The sequence below is a fragment of the Barbatula barbatula genome (genome assembly GCF_947034865.1).
Source record: "Barbatula barbatula genome assembly, chromosome: 19".
NCBI lineage: Eukaryota > Metazoa > Chordata > Actinopteri > Cypriniformes > Nemacheilidae > Barbatula > Barbatula barbatula.
This window is the reverse complement of record NC_136782.1, coordinates 22,466,811-22,480,437: the sequence shown is the minus strand read 5'-3', so window position 1 is coordinate 22,480,437 and position 13,627 is coordinate 22,466,811. Positions and strand designations below refer to the sequence as shown.

The following is a 13,627-nucleotide window of genomic DNA, read 5'->3' as shown; positions in this document are numbered from 1 at the left end:
AAGGATCAATAGAGACGAGTTCTTCTCAATGAATCCAGAAAGATTAAGTCGGATATAACCTCAGCTTTGCTGCACTCTTGATAAATGCTTTGTTTTTCATGTTCTTAATAAAGAAAAGACCCCAAGTCTTCTGTAAAGAGTCTCAGAATTACTAGAGCACAAACGTCTGTATCGCAGGGAACACACATGCAGATTACATGCATTCATATAAATGTAACTGTGTTTCAGAATTTGTGGTTTGGGAATCCGGGCGGCAGTAACAGCATGCCGAGCCAGAGCAGAAGTTCTGTTCAGAGGACTCACTCGCTGCCCGTGCACACGTCTCCACACACCATGCTTCTGTTTCAACAGCAAGGTACTGACACATAACCATCCAAAGTCATACATGTGCTATACTTCAGGCAAGAGACACAATTTCTCCATGTTTTACTCGCCCTAAAGGCATCCTAACGAAATATGGGTTTCTTCTTGAAGAATAATGCAGTTGGATTTATAATAACGTATCGTTTTACTTCCAAGCGGTAGAATTGGATTGAGGGGGTAGGGGGTTTTGAAGCTCCAAAAAGTGCATCCATCCGTGGTCTTAACAAAGGTCTTTTGAAGTGGCTGCGCGTTAACCAGAGCCTCGTTTTTCTGGTAAACAATGGTGACGAAAGCTCCTGCGCAGGAGAGACGGCATCATATTGGAACAAATCGAAAAACGCCATGTTCGTCACGGTAACACAAGCCTCTGGGTTACACGCAGCCAAGGGATAACGGAATCTAGATATTATCATTAATAGCGCTGTCAATATGGATATTTCTCTTAAAAAAACACTTGGATTGGCTTCAGAAGACATTTGTTAAGACCACAGTGTCGAGCAGGTCTTTGATTTGTTGGATGCACTTTTTGTAGCTTAAAAAACCTGCCCCCCGTTCCCTCCCATTCTACCACTTGGAAGTAAAATGATACGTGGTATTATAACTCCTACTGAATTGGGGACGTTTTGATTCTTGAAGTATTCATTTAGTATTACTACGAATTTGAAAACTGTCACAGTCTCTCTACTTTTCTGATTTTATATTTGTTCCCAGAATGCCAAGTGCCAGGAACAGATTTGGAGATCAACCCCACTCTGGAGTCTCTGTGCCTCAGTATGACGGAGCATGCTTTAGGAGGTACGACCAACCACAGCACGATCATTTGCAGTTTCATCCTGTTCCATTTGCAATTGTGTCTCTGTGTCTGTTTGCAGATGGAATGGACCGAACATCAACGATTTGAAACCAAACCTTGAGGTCTTCACAGAGCCCCCAGTAGCCCAACACACACGCTAACAGCGAGCAAACGTTAGCAGTCACTACAAAACCACACCAAACTAACTGTGTATATGTGCTCTAATATTTTTCTACTTTATTGTACTAAGTTTATTATAAATGGAATACAAAAGAACTATTATATTACAAAGGGCAGAGCGGGAAGACAGGAGCTCGCAGCTGATTGGCTGGAGGCGTGTGAACTGTAAGGAGGGGTGCTGTTGTTCTGCCGAGTCACGATCACTCCGTCAGCAGCCCGTCGTATAAACTGATGGACGTTTTACATCTGCTTGCCGTGTTCACCTGTTGCTGCATGCACTCTCACGTCACATGAATGAGCGCTTCTGTGTGTTTGGGACGGACGTCTGCACCCTTACATCTGTATAATTATCCATGATAACGTGGAGGTACAAGAGGTGTCTTAGCACTTATACGTAACATGTTTACCGTGCGTCACTACGGCTGCGCAGTGATTTTGTAAATACACAGGAATAGAAAAATCATACGAGTCTTTATGAAGATGATTTTTATACGCAGATGTCTGTGTGGGGGGGATTGTGGGAGCCGTCGTTTCAGAGAGATCGAGCTGCGCTCGTCCAGCGAATGCCGTTCCTTCAAACCTTCCCTCCTCTATGACTGACAGGGATGTCCACCGATGACAGACGACTTCTCGTACTGACTGACTGACTGACTGGAAACCCACCGATCACAATCCATTTCATCATCTCCCTGTCATGAGAGGCCACTTCAGAGATTCCACCAATCGCAACGGTGCTTATAAACGGCAGACGTGTGTTTATTCATGAGGGTTTGTGTTCTTGTAGAATGGTACAGACCCATCGGACCTCACAGCAGCATCAGACAGATGTGTGTGTGTGTGTGTGTGTCATGATGTTAGCGTGAGCGCTCGAGGTCTCTGTCTGTTCTTTACGTCTCACAGAGATATCGAGAAGCGTCTCTATATCCAGTAAAACTTTATCGACTGAAAAACGTTTCTTTGTTTTTGTTCAAATTCACTTTGTGTTGCTTCACAGTTTATTGCTTGAACTTTATACGGCACGAGAAATGTCCGGCTCATATTTGACTTCAAAAATAAATATTTTCATGACGAAAGTGAAGCATATCTTTACGACTAATCTTGGTTAACAACGTTTTTAGTGTTGTGACATTATTGAGTCCCCTCTTCTAAACAACCGTTGTTTGTAACTGTAATAAGGAACCTTGATAGTAGATCAAGAATCCAATTCATGCTGTAAGACACACCGAGGCAGACCAATAGGCTTTGTTTTCTTTCCTGAAAATCTCGACAAGAGTTTTCTTGAGGCTTTTGATGTGAAATATAAGCGGGACGTTTGGCTCTTGACTGATGTTGTATTCATCTGTTCACTCAGGATCATCTCGCTATGCAACTTCGCAGACATTTCTTGTCATCGTAACTGCAGATGAATTCAGTTTTTCTTCTATTCTCAGCCAATGAAGTGAATATTCAAAACAATTTTAAATTGAAAAAAAGTTCATGCTGAGTGGTCACGTATGCAAAAAGATCAAATGAAGATGAGAGAAATCATGATTATGTTTAGGCCAAATTCTCCAGTGCACACGAGACCTCACTGTGTTTGTGTGTTTACTCAAGATGTGTGTGTGTGTGTGAACAGCCTGGTGCTGCTTCGTTCATCATGTTGTTCAATGTGTGAGAGTGATACGGGGTCAGGAACCCTTGGATGGTCAAATCCTCTTCCTCTGTATTCATGAGGGTGACGGGTCAAGAAGCTTTAAATGAGAGATTTATGGTGGCAGCATCATCTTCATCTTATCTGTCCACTGTTACACGTTCTGTCTGTCGGCCAGTGAGACCTCTGACTGTGAATCTTTGTAAAGGCTGACTGCAGGACCAACCGCTCGAGATCAGACACAGATGAACAGCGCTTGGCATGAGCTATTATTATGATTATTACTGACATATGGAGTGATGGGACTTGTGTGTGTTGCTCTGTTTGGTTGAATTCTTCTAATATCTTTGTCATGCTTCTTATATGGAGATAATAAATTGTTCCTGTTTTGCTATTCTGGTTTTTGGTGACTTTGTTTTCTTTCACTGAACGTTGAGTGGATGTTGATATTTCTCAAAGGACTGATAGAAATCTGTCATGGGCAGCAGAGATGTTCGTCTAGAAAGAATGAACTCGCTCCACCATCAGGATGTAGATGTTAGGTGGGTATGCGCTTGTCTTGATATCTTCCGTGTCTTATTGGATACATGTGGTGTTGTTTTGCTCTGGAGTCAGATGGGAAATGGTGCTTGTTTAATGTGTGTGAACATGTTTTCTCTTTAGCGGAACACCAGCAGCTCAAAAGTAAGAATCCTATGTAGATCGTTATAATGAAGATGATTTGCATCTTTTGAAAAGCTGTAGATCACATCTCAGGTGAGTCCCGACACTCCGAAAAAGGGTCAAATGTCAACATTTTCATGGTTAACCAGCGGGTGGCTTTGCTTATCCAAACACACCAAATTACATTTGTTTTGACATTTCTCCGTGTAAATTTGCTGCTTTCATATCAAGTCATTTTATTAATTTGTGCTTTAATACATTAAACACGGTTTTATTATCGCAAAGGGCAGGAACCATTTTGGCGTATGGATTGCTGTTTGCTCATAAATGTTTGTATTGTGTCATCAGGAATCGTGCATGTGCAGTTTATTTTTGATGAACATTGATGCACAACATGACATCAGTTAATGCTCATTAACATATTTAACATATCAGGGGTTAGAGCGGCGTTTGCAAGGTCATGGGTTCAAGCCCATAGTCAGAAACATATGTATAGTGCAATGCAATGTAAGTCTGCCATATGCCTAAATGTAAGAAACAGAAAGGCACATACAGCCGTGGAAAAAAATTCAGAAACCATTCCACATTTTAATTTCAAATCGGGTTCATTCCGGACCGGTCCAGTGTCTTGAATTTGAACAACATCAAACCTCAACAGTGATATCAATATTCTAGATAAGAAACCAAGCATTTCTCATCATTGTCCAATATTACAAAAACACAAACTCGAATGGGAAAACATGGTCAAATGTTCAAATCTACGTCTCGTTTATATAATTACTCATGGTTTATCATCCCCTCTTCTCCACCAGTTTGTCAACCTTTTGAGCAGCAGATCGTAGCAGAATGAGGTGCAGCGAGGGGATATTCTATCATTCCCTTTAGGAAAAGTGTATTCGGCCAAACTGCTTTTTCTGTTCTATCTGCTACTGAGTGTAACCTCACCCCCATAAACATCAGAAATCTAAACGCATATATTACATTTAAGATCCAGTTAAAGAAACAGCTGTCAACATTAGCTTTCTCTGCCCCCTGCTGCTTTGTGTGTGTGTGTGTGTGTCTGATGTTTGTTAGATTGTTGGTCTATTGTGTTTCTTTTGTAAGTCTTGGCTTATAGTCCTTTTTACTAAATGTATTGTAATCGGTATATTGTTATGTAAATATATAATTTGACTCTCTTTTATGGTGACTTTAACCATCTGTTTAGGGAGTGCAGGTGAAAAATAGCCATTTGCCTGACTCTGGCATATTGACAGAAATGTTTATTAATATGCCTTGTCCCTGTAATGAATAAATAAAATAAAAAATATTTTTCAATCACAGAATATTGTTACTTTAAATGTAGGTACTGTATATCGGCCAATATATCGGTTATGGGCCTCCAATGTTGAAGAATCATCGGTTATCGGCCGAAATTAACATATCGGTGCATCCATAATATAAAGTCATCCAACAGCAATGTGAAAGACTGACAGCACGACAAGAAAAATGAACATTAAAATCTAGATCATCACATAAAACATAAGTTCGGATCTTTGCAGGAATCAGTATTTGAGGTCTGGAATAATAGAGAGCATCTTTCCATCCGTTTCTCCACTTTTCATTTTCTGCTAATTGAAACAAAATTATTATTTGACATTTGGGGGAAATATTGTTAGTAGTTGCCAGAATGAAACACAAGTGATCATTTTAGCCAAACACACAGTTTGTGTGGTTTCTTTGCGTCGCATCTCTCGCGGTTCAGCGTCATACACGTGAAGCGCGCGCACGCCCACATCTCAACAACAGTGCCGAGCTGGATTTAGCAGTGCTCGGGAGCGCGCAGGATTTATCATGCCCTTCAGGTTGAGTCTCCTGTGACAGACGTGATCAAATCTTCATCATCATCGTCGTCTTCATCACCTCTTCTCCCGCGGGCGCGCGTGTCTGTGTGTGTATGATGCGCGTACTCGTCTTCTGCGCGGGGTTGTGTGTGTTACTATTACATGCCGAAGGTGAGTCCACAGATACGCACATCTGCATACGACACACATGAATTAAATGAGTTCCGTGTCACATAATGAACAGAAGAACAATCGGACCTGTCATCAGATGTGAGCTCGTGACGTGAGAGAGGAGAGTTAATCTCGCGCGCGCTCGAGTCTTATGATGAATCAAATGTTTCATTCATCATCGCCGGATGTCGCGGAAGTGATGCTTTCTCTCGAAACCCTTCAGCTGAAGAGTCAATGACGCATAAAAACGGAAAAATCATCTTGAAAAGCAGTTTTACACGCAAGCTTGAGACTTTAGCCGCCGGCCGGGGTTCTCGCGTGCAGTGACGTCATCGTCTATATTCTGTTTACTCATTAAAAAAGCAGCGGGAAAGCGATCAGAAGCTTTATGTTAATCTCTCTTCGCTCTCGTGAACAGTTTTACTCCAAATACGCGAAATAAGCTGATATATGTAATGTCGTGTAAACGCGGGTTTATCTCAGTTTTGTTTATGTGCGCATGTCTGCGTAAAGTCCCAAACGGAAGTAAGTAATAGTAAAATAACGTATTAAAGTCGCTCTGGAATAATGCAGTTGATGTAGAAACGTCAAAATGAAGAACTATTGTTGCATATGAAGGAACTGCGGACATGAGAAGAGAGATAAACACAAAGCTTCTGCTCGTTTTCCAGGTAGCAGGTTTATTACTGTGCATATAAACACGTGAAACAGATTTTTGATTTATATTCGTTTATTTTGTGCATGTAAACGCACTCACTTGTTTGTGATGTTAATTGTGTGTTGTTCTCTTTAGTGAGATGTCTCCCTCTGGTGGATGTGAAGGTCAGAGACGTTTTTATGACTATTCTCTCTCTAATGTGATTATAGTACTGATGCTTTACAAGCTCTGTCAACTAACTGTGTGTGTGTGTGTGTGTGTGTACACAGCAGGCTGCAGGGGACTGTGGTCCTGATGATGTCACCACTAAGACGGGCGGAGCACACACAGGATGTGATGTACAGGAGACAGGTGAGGTCATTCGTCTCGGGGTAATCAGACTGCTTCAGGATTGTGTTCACAAGTGAATATGTCCTGATGATGTCATGTGTCCTCAGATGATGTTCTGAACGCTAAAGAGAGACACGAGGGTCTGCTGAGAGAGTTACAGGAACTAGCAGAACACCGTCAGTAACACACACACACACACACACACACACACACACACACGCACCTACTGATGTGTGTTCAGGTCAAGTTCAACACACGTGTTTATTTTGTTCCAGAGAGAAATAGAGAGCAAGAATATACCCGTGACAGAGACGACGGGTTTGAACAGAAGAACACTGACGGAGATGAAGAGTGGGAGGATGATGATGATGATGAAGATAACGATGAGCGTGTGATGAAGAAAGAGAAGAATGAGAGAGATCTGGAGGAGCTGCTGGGGATAAGCGACAGGACGCAGGATGACGGAGAAGAAAAGATGGAGTCGGAGGAGCTGATGATGGAGGTGCAGAAGGTGAAGGAGGAGCTGAAGCTGCTGCTGGAGGCGGTGAAGATGAATGACACGCAGAGCTGGAACAGAGAGCGGGAGAAAGAGCAGAAGCAGGAGGAACTGCAGGAGCTGCTGAGGAAGATGAGTAGAGCCAAGAATCAGACCCAACAGAAGAGAGAGATGGAGAACGCCAGCGATGAAGCCACGCGCCAGTTTGAGGGAGAGAGAGACAGACGGACTGAGGGAGATGAAGATGAGGTCAGTTGACATGATTCATCATACAGAATAACACAACAGTTCAAGACTGAATGCGTGTCGTGAATGATTTGCTTTCCTCACGTGTGTGTTTAATCAGGAGCTGCTGGAGATTGAAGTCGAGTTGAGAAAGGGGGCAGCAGAACTTCGTGAACTTCACAGGGGTTAAACTCACACAAACGTGTGTATTCTTATATCTGTGTTAATAAACTAATCTACACACACACACACAGTCATGATAATCACGTCAACTAACCTTTCATTAAATACCATTTCTTTTTGTCTTAGATGTGAAACGTGGCGCTTATTTTGCCGTCCAAACCGGACGGGCCAGGACCTTAGTTCAATTAGAATATTAAGACCCAGTTTCACAAACACGGCTTAGCTTAAACCAGGACTAGGCCTTAGTTGAATATGAATTTGCTTTTACAAAAATTTTAAGAGATTTCTTGGCAAGTTTAATTCAGTTAAGAAGACAGATCACACATTTTAGGGACTAGCCTTAAGCCTCATCTGTGAAACCGGCTCTATGTCATTTTTAAAAGCATTTTTTACAAAGGAACATTATTGGTGTAGATTATGAGACAAAACAAGGGTACTGACATATTTTAGGATGTGATAGTGCCAGTTGTTTTTTAACTTATCAAGACACTATTTAAGTTAGTCTGTGACTAGTGCGGGAAACCGCCCCTTAGAAATATTACTTATTATAATAACAAAAACTTTTCAAAATTAGAAACACAATCTTCAGTCTCACGCACAGTAAAGGCTTATTTATACTTCTGCTTTGAAACTAAGGTGTAGGTTGTGCATAGCAGACTCAGGCTACCGAGCAGCCTGAAGCCCGGAGTATAGTTCCCCTTTTACAGGTACGCAAGGTACAGTATATAATGCGCGTGGCACAAATTTCATCATTAGAATAGTACACACACCGCCGGAATTTTAACACCACTGTACAAAGTACACGCAAGGTAGCGAATTCCATTTCTTGCAGTAACCAACAGGTGGCAACCGTGTCCTGGGAACATTGATTCAAGGTAGTTGAAGAACACCTGACCCCTGTTGGCCCGTAGACTCATATGTCGTGACTCGCATGTGTCAAAACCTGTGTGTACGCGTCAATGAGTCAAAAGCAGTATACTTTGCAAGGCTGTGCATTCGGCTGTACGCAAACGGTCGCACACACGCTAAAAAACTAAGTATGCCACAGGCTTGATGTGCATCAATTCTATGGTATTCTGCTACAACCTCACCCCTTCAGGTAAAAACAAATCTGCAATGGCGCCGCATTTCCTCACATCCACACTGGCTCCTAGTGCAAAGCATGTGCAACGAATCAGAGTTATAATCCGACACGTAGCCTACGCGTGATGACACAGAAGTATAAATCACCCTTCAACCTGTTCGCTGGACACATCTCACAGGCCACGCCCATTACATGACGCCACGCAGTTGAAATGTTCATTAATCATTGTAATATTGTAATACTGTGATGCAATACTTCAGTGAGCGTTAACATAAGTGTGATAATGTATATAATGACCTGTGTTGTGCTCTGGACTGTTACTGTAAACATTGCTCTGATCGGCTGTGAACTGTTTAAACACATGAAGACTGATCTGAGGTCAGAACACAAGCGCAGTCTTTTGATATCACGGTGAGAATATCACAGGGTTTGATTTATAATAATAATAATAATAATCTGCAAAGAACAATCACGTGTGGAAACGCTTGTGTTCTTTTTCTCTGTGTTGCACTTATCACACAACGCGGGTTTTCAGCAATAACAGATGAAGTGAATCTTGTGTTTGTGAATCTCTTCATATTTCATTTGACTGTAAGCAATAGACGAGCAGACAGTATGAATAATAATAATAATAATAATGGATCAAGCTGTTTGTGTGTTTAATAAATGGACACACACACACACACTCACCTGTGTCTCCTCCTCTTCATTGAGTGACGTGTTGTGTCGGAGTGAAAGAGAAAGTAAAAGTATAAAGCGCTTATTCACTCTCACTCGACGGCCTTCGACATTCACTCGACGAATCTTCATAAATGTGCGCACACTTAGTGTGTTGAGTCAGTCAAGTGTGTGTTTGTGTAGTTGTGAAGATGTCTCGAGGTTCAAATGCGGGATTTGATCGTCACATCACGATCTTCTCTCCTGAGGGAAGACTCTATCAAGTCGGTAAGATGTTAATACATTCAACACTCATTCATTCGTTCGTTTTCAGATGAATTTTCATCATTTGAGAATAAATCATCTGGTTGTTTTACAGTGTGCAGAATGCGTGTGTTCATATGATCGATTGTGTATTTTCTGTTGTGTTCTGTCACAGTATAACGTTAGATCATATTTGGTGGTCAGACTCGGATAAGATTCGGAATAAATTCATTAATCTGGTCTTAATGAACCTTTATTTCCCCTCTAACATCAGGTGTGACCTGAAGCATGTGTGTTGTTTCCTCTTTTGTTTTCCTTTCGTCTGATAAATGTGCACATTCACCCATAAATGCTGTTGTCGTGTTGTCCGTGTGTGTGTTTTAATGTGATAGAATACGCGTTTAAAGCGATCATTCAGAGTGGATTGACATCTGTGGGCATCAGAGGATCAGACTGCGCTGTGCTCGTCACACAGAAGAAAGTGCCGGTAACGCGCGCACACACACACACATGTCTGGTTTATGATCTCCGTGGGGACAGTCCATAGGCGTAATGTAACTGTATATCCTAGAAAACTTTTAGCATTTTTAGATTTTCAAAAATGATCGTTTTGTGCCTGTGAGGACCTCAGTTATGGTCCCCACAGTGACACGAGTCCCCATGAGCTGGTGTGTATTCAGTCCCCACTAACATATACAAACCAAGTCCACACACACAAGCGAAATCGCATACACACACACACATGCAAACACACACACACAGATGCAAGATGAAGTCCAAACAGTCAATGCAGATGTTGTGATGCTTTTAATTTGTGCTGAGTCGTGTGTTTTGAGTGTGTGTGTGTGATCATCGTCTCTTTTTTCACTTTCTTTGTGTGCAGGATACTCTTCTGGATGCATCGACGATGACAAACATGTTCAAACTGACTCCTCGCATCGGTTGTGTCATGACAGGACATTACGGTGTGTGTGTGTGTGTTATTTTCAGTTTTGAAGCACACGTAAGCACTCATAAAACATCAGAGCTCATCGTGTTCTCTTATAAGACATCTCATGTTAGTTGAGCAGCACTAGATAGTGAGCAGAGATGCCGAGCGTCATGAGATTCAGCTAGACGGCTCACTCCACAGACTTCACACCAACAGTTGTGTTCATGTGGGTTTCATTACAGAAACTGTATTTTAGCACAAAAACAATATATAGTGACAAATAATTTACAAACAAACAAGACAAATGTGCTATGACAGAATCAGAGGATGTTCACTTTACATGACAGAGCTGCTCTTTCGACGCTTTCATCCGACGCACACATCTAGCCTGAAGTTAACTTCCTGTCTGTGTTTGTTTAACCGTCTGGCTAGTGGCTAATCATCAAACTATATATATTTTTATCAATTTATATTAATATACACTGTTAAATAAATATTGCTTCAACTTAAAAATGGTCGCCTTCAACTTTGAAGTTAATTCAACTTAAAAGTATCAGTGAACTCAACAAGAAATGAATTAAGTTGAACTTAAGTATTGAACTCAACATTTTAAGGCAACCAAGTTGAAGCAACAATTTTTTTTACAGTTTATATTAATATTTTATTGTTTCATATGTAGTAAATTAACAATTTGTTGAATGGGTCACATTAAAGTTCAGCCAAGTAACACTTCTTCTACTGGTAACCCAAAATAATACCTGCTAGACTTACTTTTAACTTGCCAGCCAATGTCATTAATGTGTTCTTTATTTTGCTTGTTATCAGAAATAATCTAAATGATTTACTATTTATTAATAATCAGATTATTTTTGGAAGTTAAGTCTGAGCCACAAAAGCGTGCATGCGCAGGAATGTTTGTTTATGTTGTTGCAGCTGTACCTGCTTTAGAGCATTTTGCTAAGTCTTTGCCTTGAAATTCTGATCAGCTTTGAGAAAAGATGTTTGATTCAGTTCTGTAGATTTGGCCAAACTGATGTGGTTATATTTGTGTGTGCAGCGGACGGTCGGTCTCAGGTTCATCGGGCTCGTGTGGAAGCTGCTGAGTGGAAGTATAAGTATGGTTATGACATCACAGCAGACATGTTGTGTCGGCGCTTAGCGGACATCTCCCAGGTGTACACACAGAACGCAGAGATGAGACCTCTGGGCTGCTGTGAGTGTGTTCATCATCCACACACACACACACACACACACACCAGTGTGTTTATTCTCAGTGTGTGTGCTCTCGTCTGTCTCTCAGGTATGATGCTCATCGCTATGGATCCTCAGAGGGGACCCATGCTCTATAAATGTGACCCTGCCGGGTATTTCTGTGGCTTCAAGGCGACGTGTGTTGGGGTGAAACACACGGAGGGCAACAGTTACCTGGAGAAAAAACTCAAAAAACAGCCCGAGCTCACCTTGGACAGGACCGTAGAGGTGTGTGTGTGTGTTTACAGTACTTGTTTTGTTAACGTTCTGTAGGGTAAACTCAATATGAATGACTTTTACACTGAAAAAAATTACGAAAATATTCGGGCGAATTGTTTCTAAGATTTAAAAGTAAAATGTTCTGCGAATAAAGTAAATTCTACTGATTCTAAAAATGTATTAAAATAAATAAGTAAACTTAATTTTACCAATTGAAATGGCTCATACATCATAAAATAGAATTGGATTTACTTAATAAATTGTTCAATTAAAATCTTAACAACCAAAATTACTAGATTTTATTCTCAAGATTGTTATGTTATTTTTACTTGAAATTTTGATATATAAAGGAACATAATTCTATGAAGAATATTTTATGGACTTAATCGTTTTTTCAGTGTGGAGTCTTTGTGTTTAATAATGAAGAGTCCATAATGTGTCAGTAAAGTGCAATGTGTCTCTTCTGTCCACCAGATGGCGATCTCATGTCTGTCTTCCATTCTTGCCATGGACATCAAATGCAGTGAGCTGGAGGTGGGAGTCGTGACCAAAGAAACCACCAAATTCAGGTGCTGATCGAGAAGGAACAGTCATGATCAGTTCTCTGCATATTCACATGAAGTCATGTTGACATGTGTGTCTGTGTTGATTTCAGGGCTTTAACAGAAGCAGAAATAGAAGGTCATCTGGTTGCGATCGCTGACAGGGAATAGTTTGTCCGGTTAACAAACACATATGTACGGTCCAAACACAATTCTACAGTATCATACCTGAAGTTTGTGTATGTCAATTTAAAACATTGACAATTTCCTCATGTTAATTCAAACCTGATGTATAAACCAGCAAACGACCAATTTATCAAATACAAGAATAAACTAATAACGTTTTATATCATTAAATACTGACCTTATAACAAACATACAGATTCCTGTGTGATATATTATTTGATATTAAATGAATGATGACAGTATTACTACAATTTCACATGTTTTCTGCCTCAAACAGGCCAAAACATTGATCCAGTATCTGAGTAAGAGTTTGTGTGGAGTTCATTCAAACCCGGTTTTGATGTTTTGTAATTCACATTGTAACATGATAACAATCAAAAACCATCATTCATTGAAAAAACTCTGAACACAAAAGATAACTTAAAGTAACAATAATATTTAAGCATAAATTAAGTCAGAAAGAACTAAAACACAAATCTTTAAAAGAAAAACAAACAAGAAACACATGCTGCAATGCATCTTGGGAACTTTCAAACTCTTGCAATATTGTTAGCAAACTTTTTGACGCATTTTGGCTAAACACTTGAGAAATAAATCCTGTCTACAAAATAATCTTTGTAAGAAACATGGTTAGGCTCATTTTGTGCAAAACAATCATTATACTCCTTTAACAAAAATATATATTCAAGTTACTTATTTATCTTTGTAGGGAGAACACAGTGCAAGTTTGATTATTTACATTGGGGTTTATTACTATGATCGCAACACAAATGTATTTATTTCACCTTATGATATACCGTGTGTGTGTGTGTTATCACCTTCTTCAAGGTGTGTCTATTTGTGTCATACAGAGGGATTTACATCCAATCCAATCCATCTGTCTGTATCTGTAAAGTGCTGACAGGGAGGCCACAGATTAGAACAGACACACACACACACACACGACAGACAGACAGACAGACAGACAGACAGTGTGTG

The 13,627-nt window shown here is 40.5% G+C and overlaps 3 protein-coding genes across 9 annotated transcripts in view; all 3 read left to right on the top strand.

Annotated features, from left to right (window-relative positions):
* The window catches only part of samd4b (sterile alpha motif domain containing 4B), a 15,427-nt gene extending 12,065 nt beyond the window's left edge, over positions 1-3,362 (top strand). For 2 of the 7 annotated variants that reach the window (XR_013787976.1, XR_013787980.1), the window contains exons 10-14: positions 229-355; positions 1,075-1,158; positions 1,236-1,329; positions 1,449-1,703; positions 1,834-3,362. Coding sequence is in view for 2 of the 7 variants with exons in the window: in XM_079480782.1 (XP_079336908.1) it covers positions 229-355; positions 1,075-1,158; positions 1,236-1,264 (240 nt within the window). In the remaining 5 variants the exon portion in view is untranslated. Of the gene's footprint in view, positions 1-228; positions 356-1,074; positions 1,159-1,235 lie in introns of all 7 variants that reach the window. The other 5 variants (XR_013787977.1, XR_013787978.1, XM_079480782.1 and 2 more) reach the window with 3 other exon arrangements.
* Positions 3,363-5,415: 2,053 nt separating this feature from the next.
* Positions 5,416-9,544, top strand: LOC306908501 (uncharacterized protein). Its single transcript, XM_079481426.1, has 7 exons — positions 5,416-5,623; positions 6,417-6,445; positions 6,551-6,632; positions 6,719-6,787; positions 6,887-7,356; positions 7,454-7,534; positions 7,642-9,544. The coding sequence occupies exons 1-6, from the start codon at positions 5,566-5,568 to the stop codon at positions 7,520-7,522; spliced, it is 777 nt and encodes a 258-aa protein (XP_079337552.1). The 5' UTR covers positions 5,416-5,565; the 3' UTR covers positions 7,523-7,534; positions 7,642-9,544.
* psma6l (proteasome 20S subunit alpha 6, like) lies at positions 9,311-13,268 on the top strand. Its single transcript, XM_079481428.1, has 7 exons — positions 9,311-9,544; positions 9,913-10,007; positions 10,404-10,485; positions 11,509-11,664; positions 11,752-11,930; positions 12,396-12,490; positions 12,577-13,268. Exons 1-7 carry the CDS (start codon positions 9,469-9,471, stop codon positions 12,632-12,634), a joined length of 741 nt encoding a protein of 246 aa, XP_079337554.1. The 5' UTR covers positions 9,311-9,468; the 3' UTR covers positions 12,635-13,268.
* The last annotated feature ends 359 nt before the right edge of the window (positions 13,269-13,627 follow it).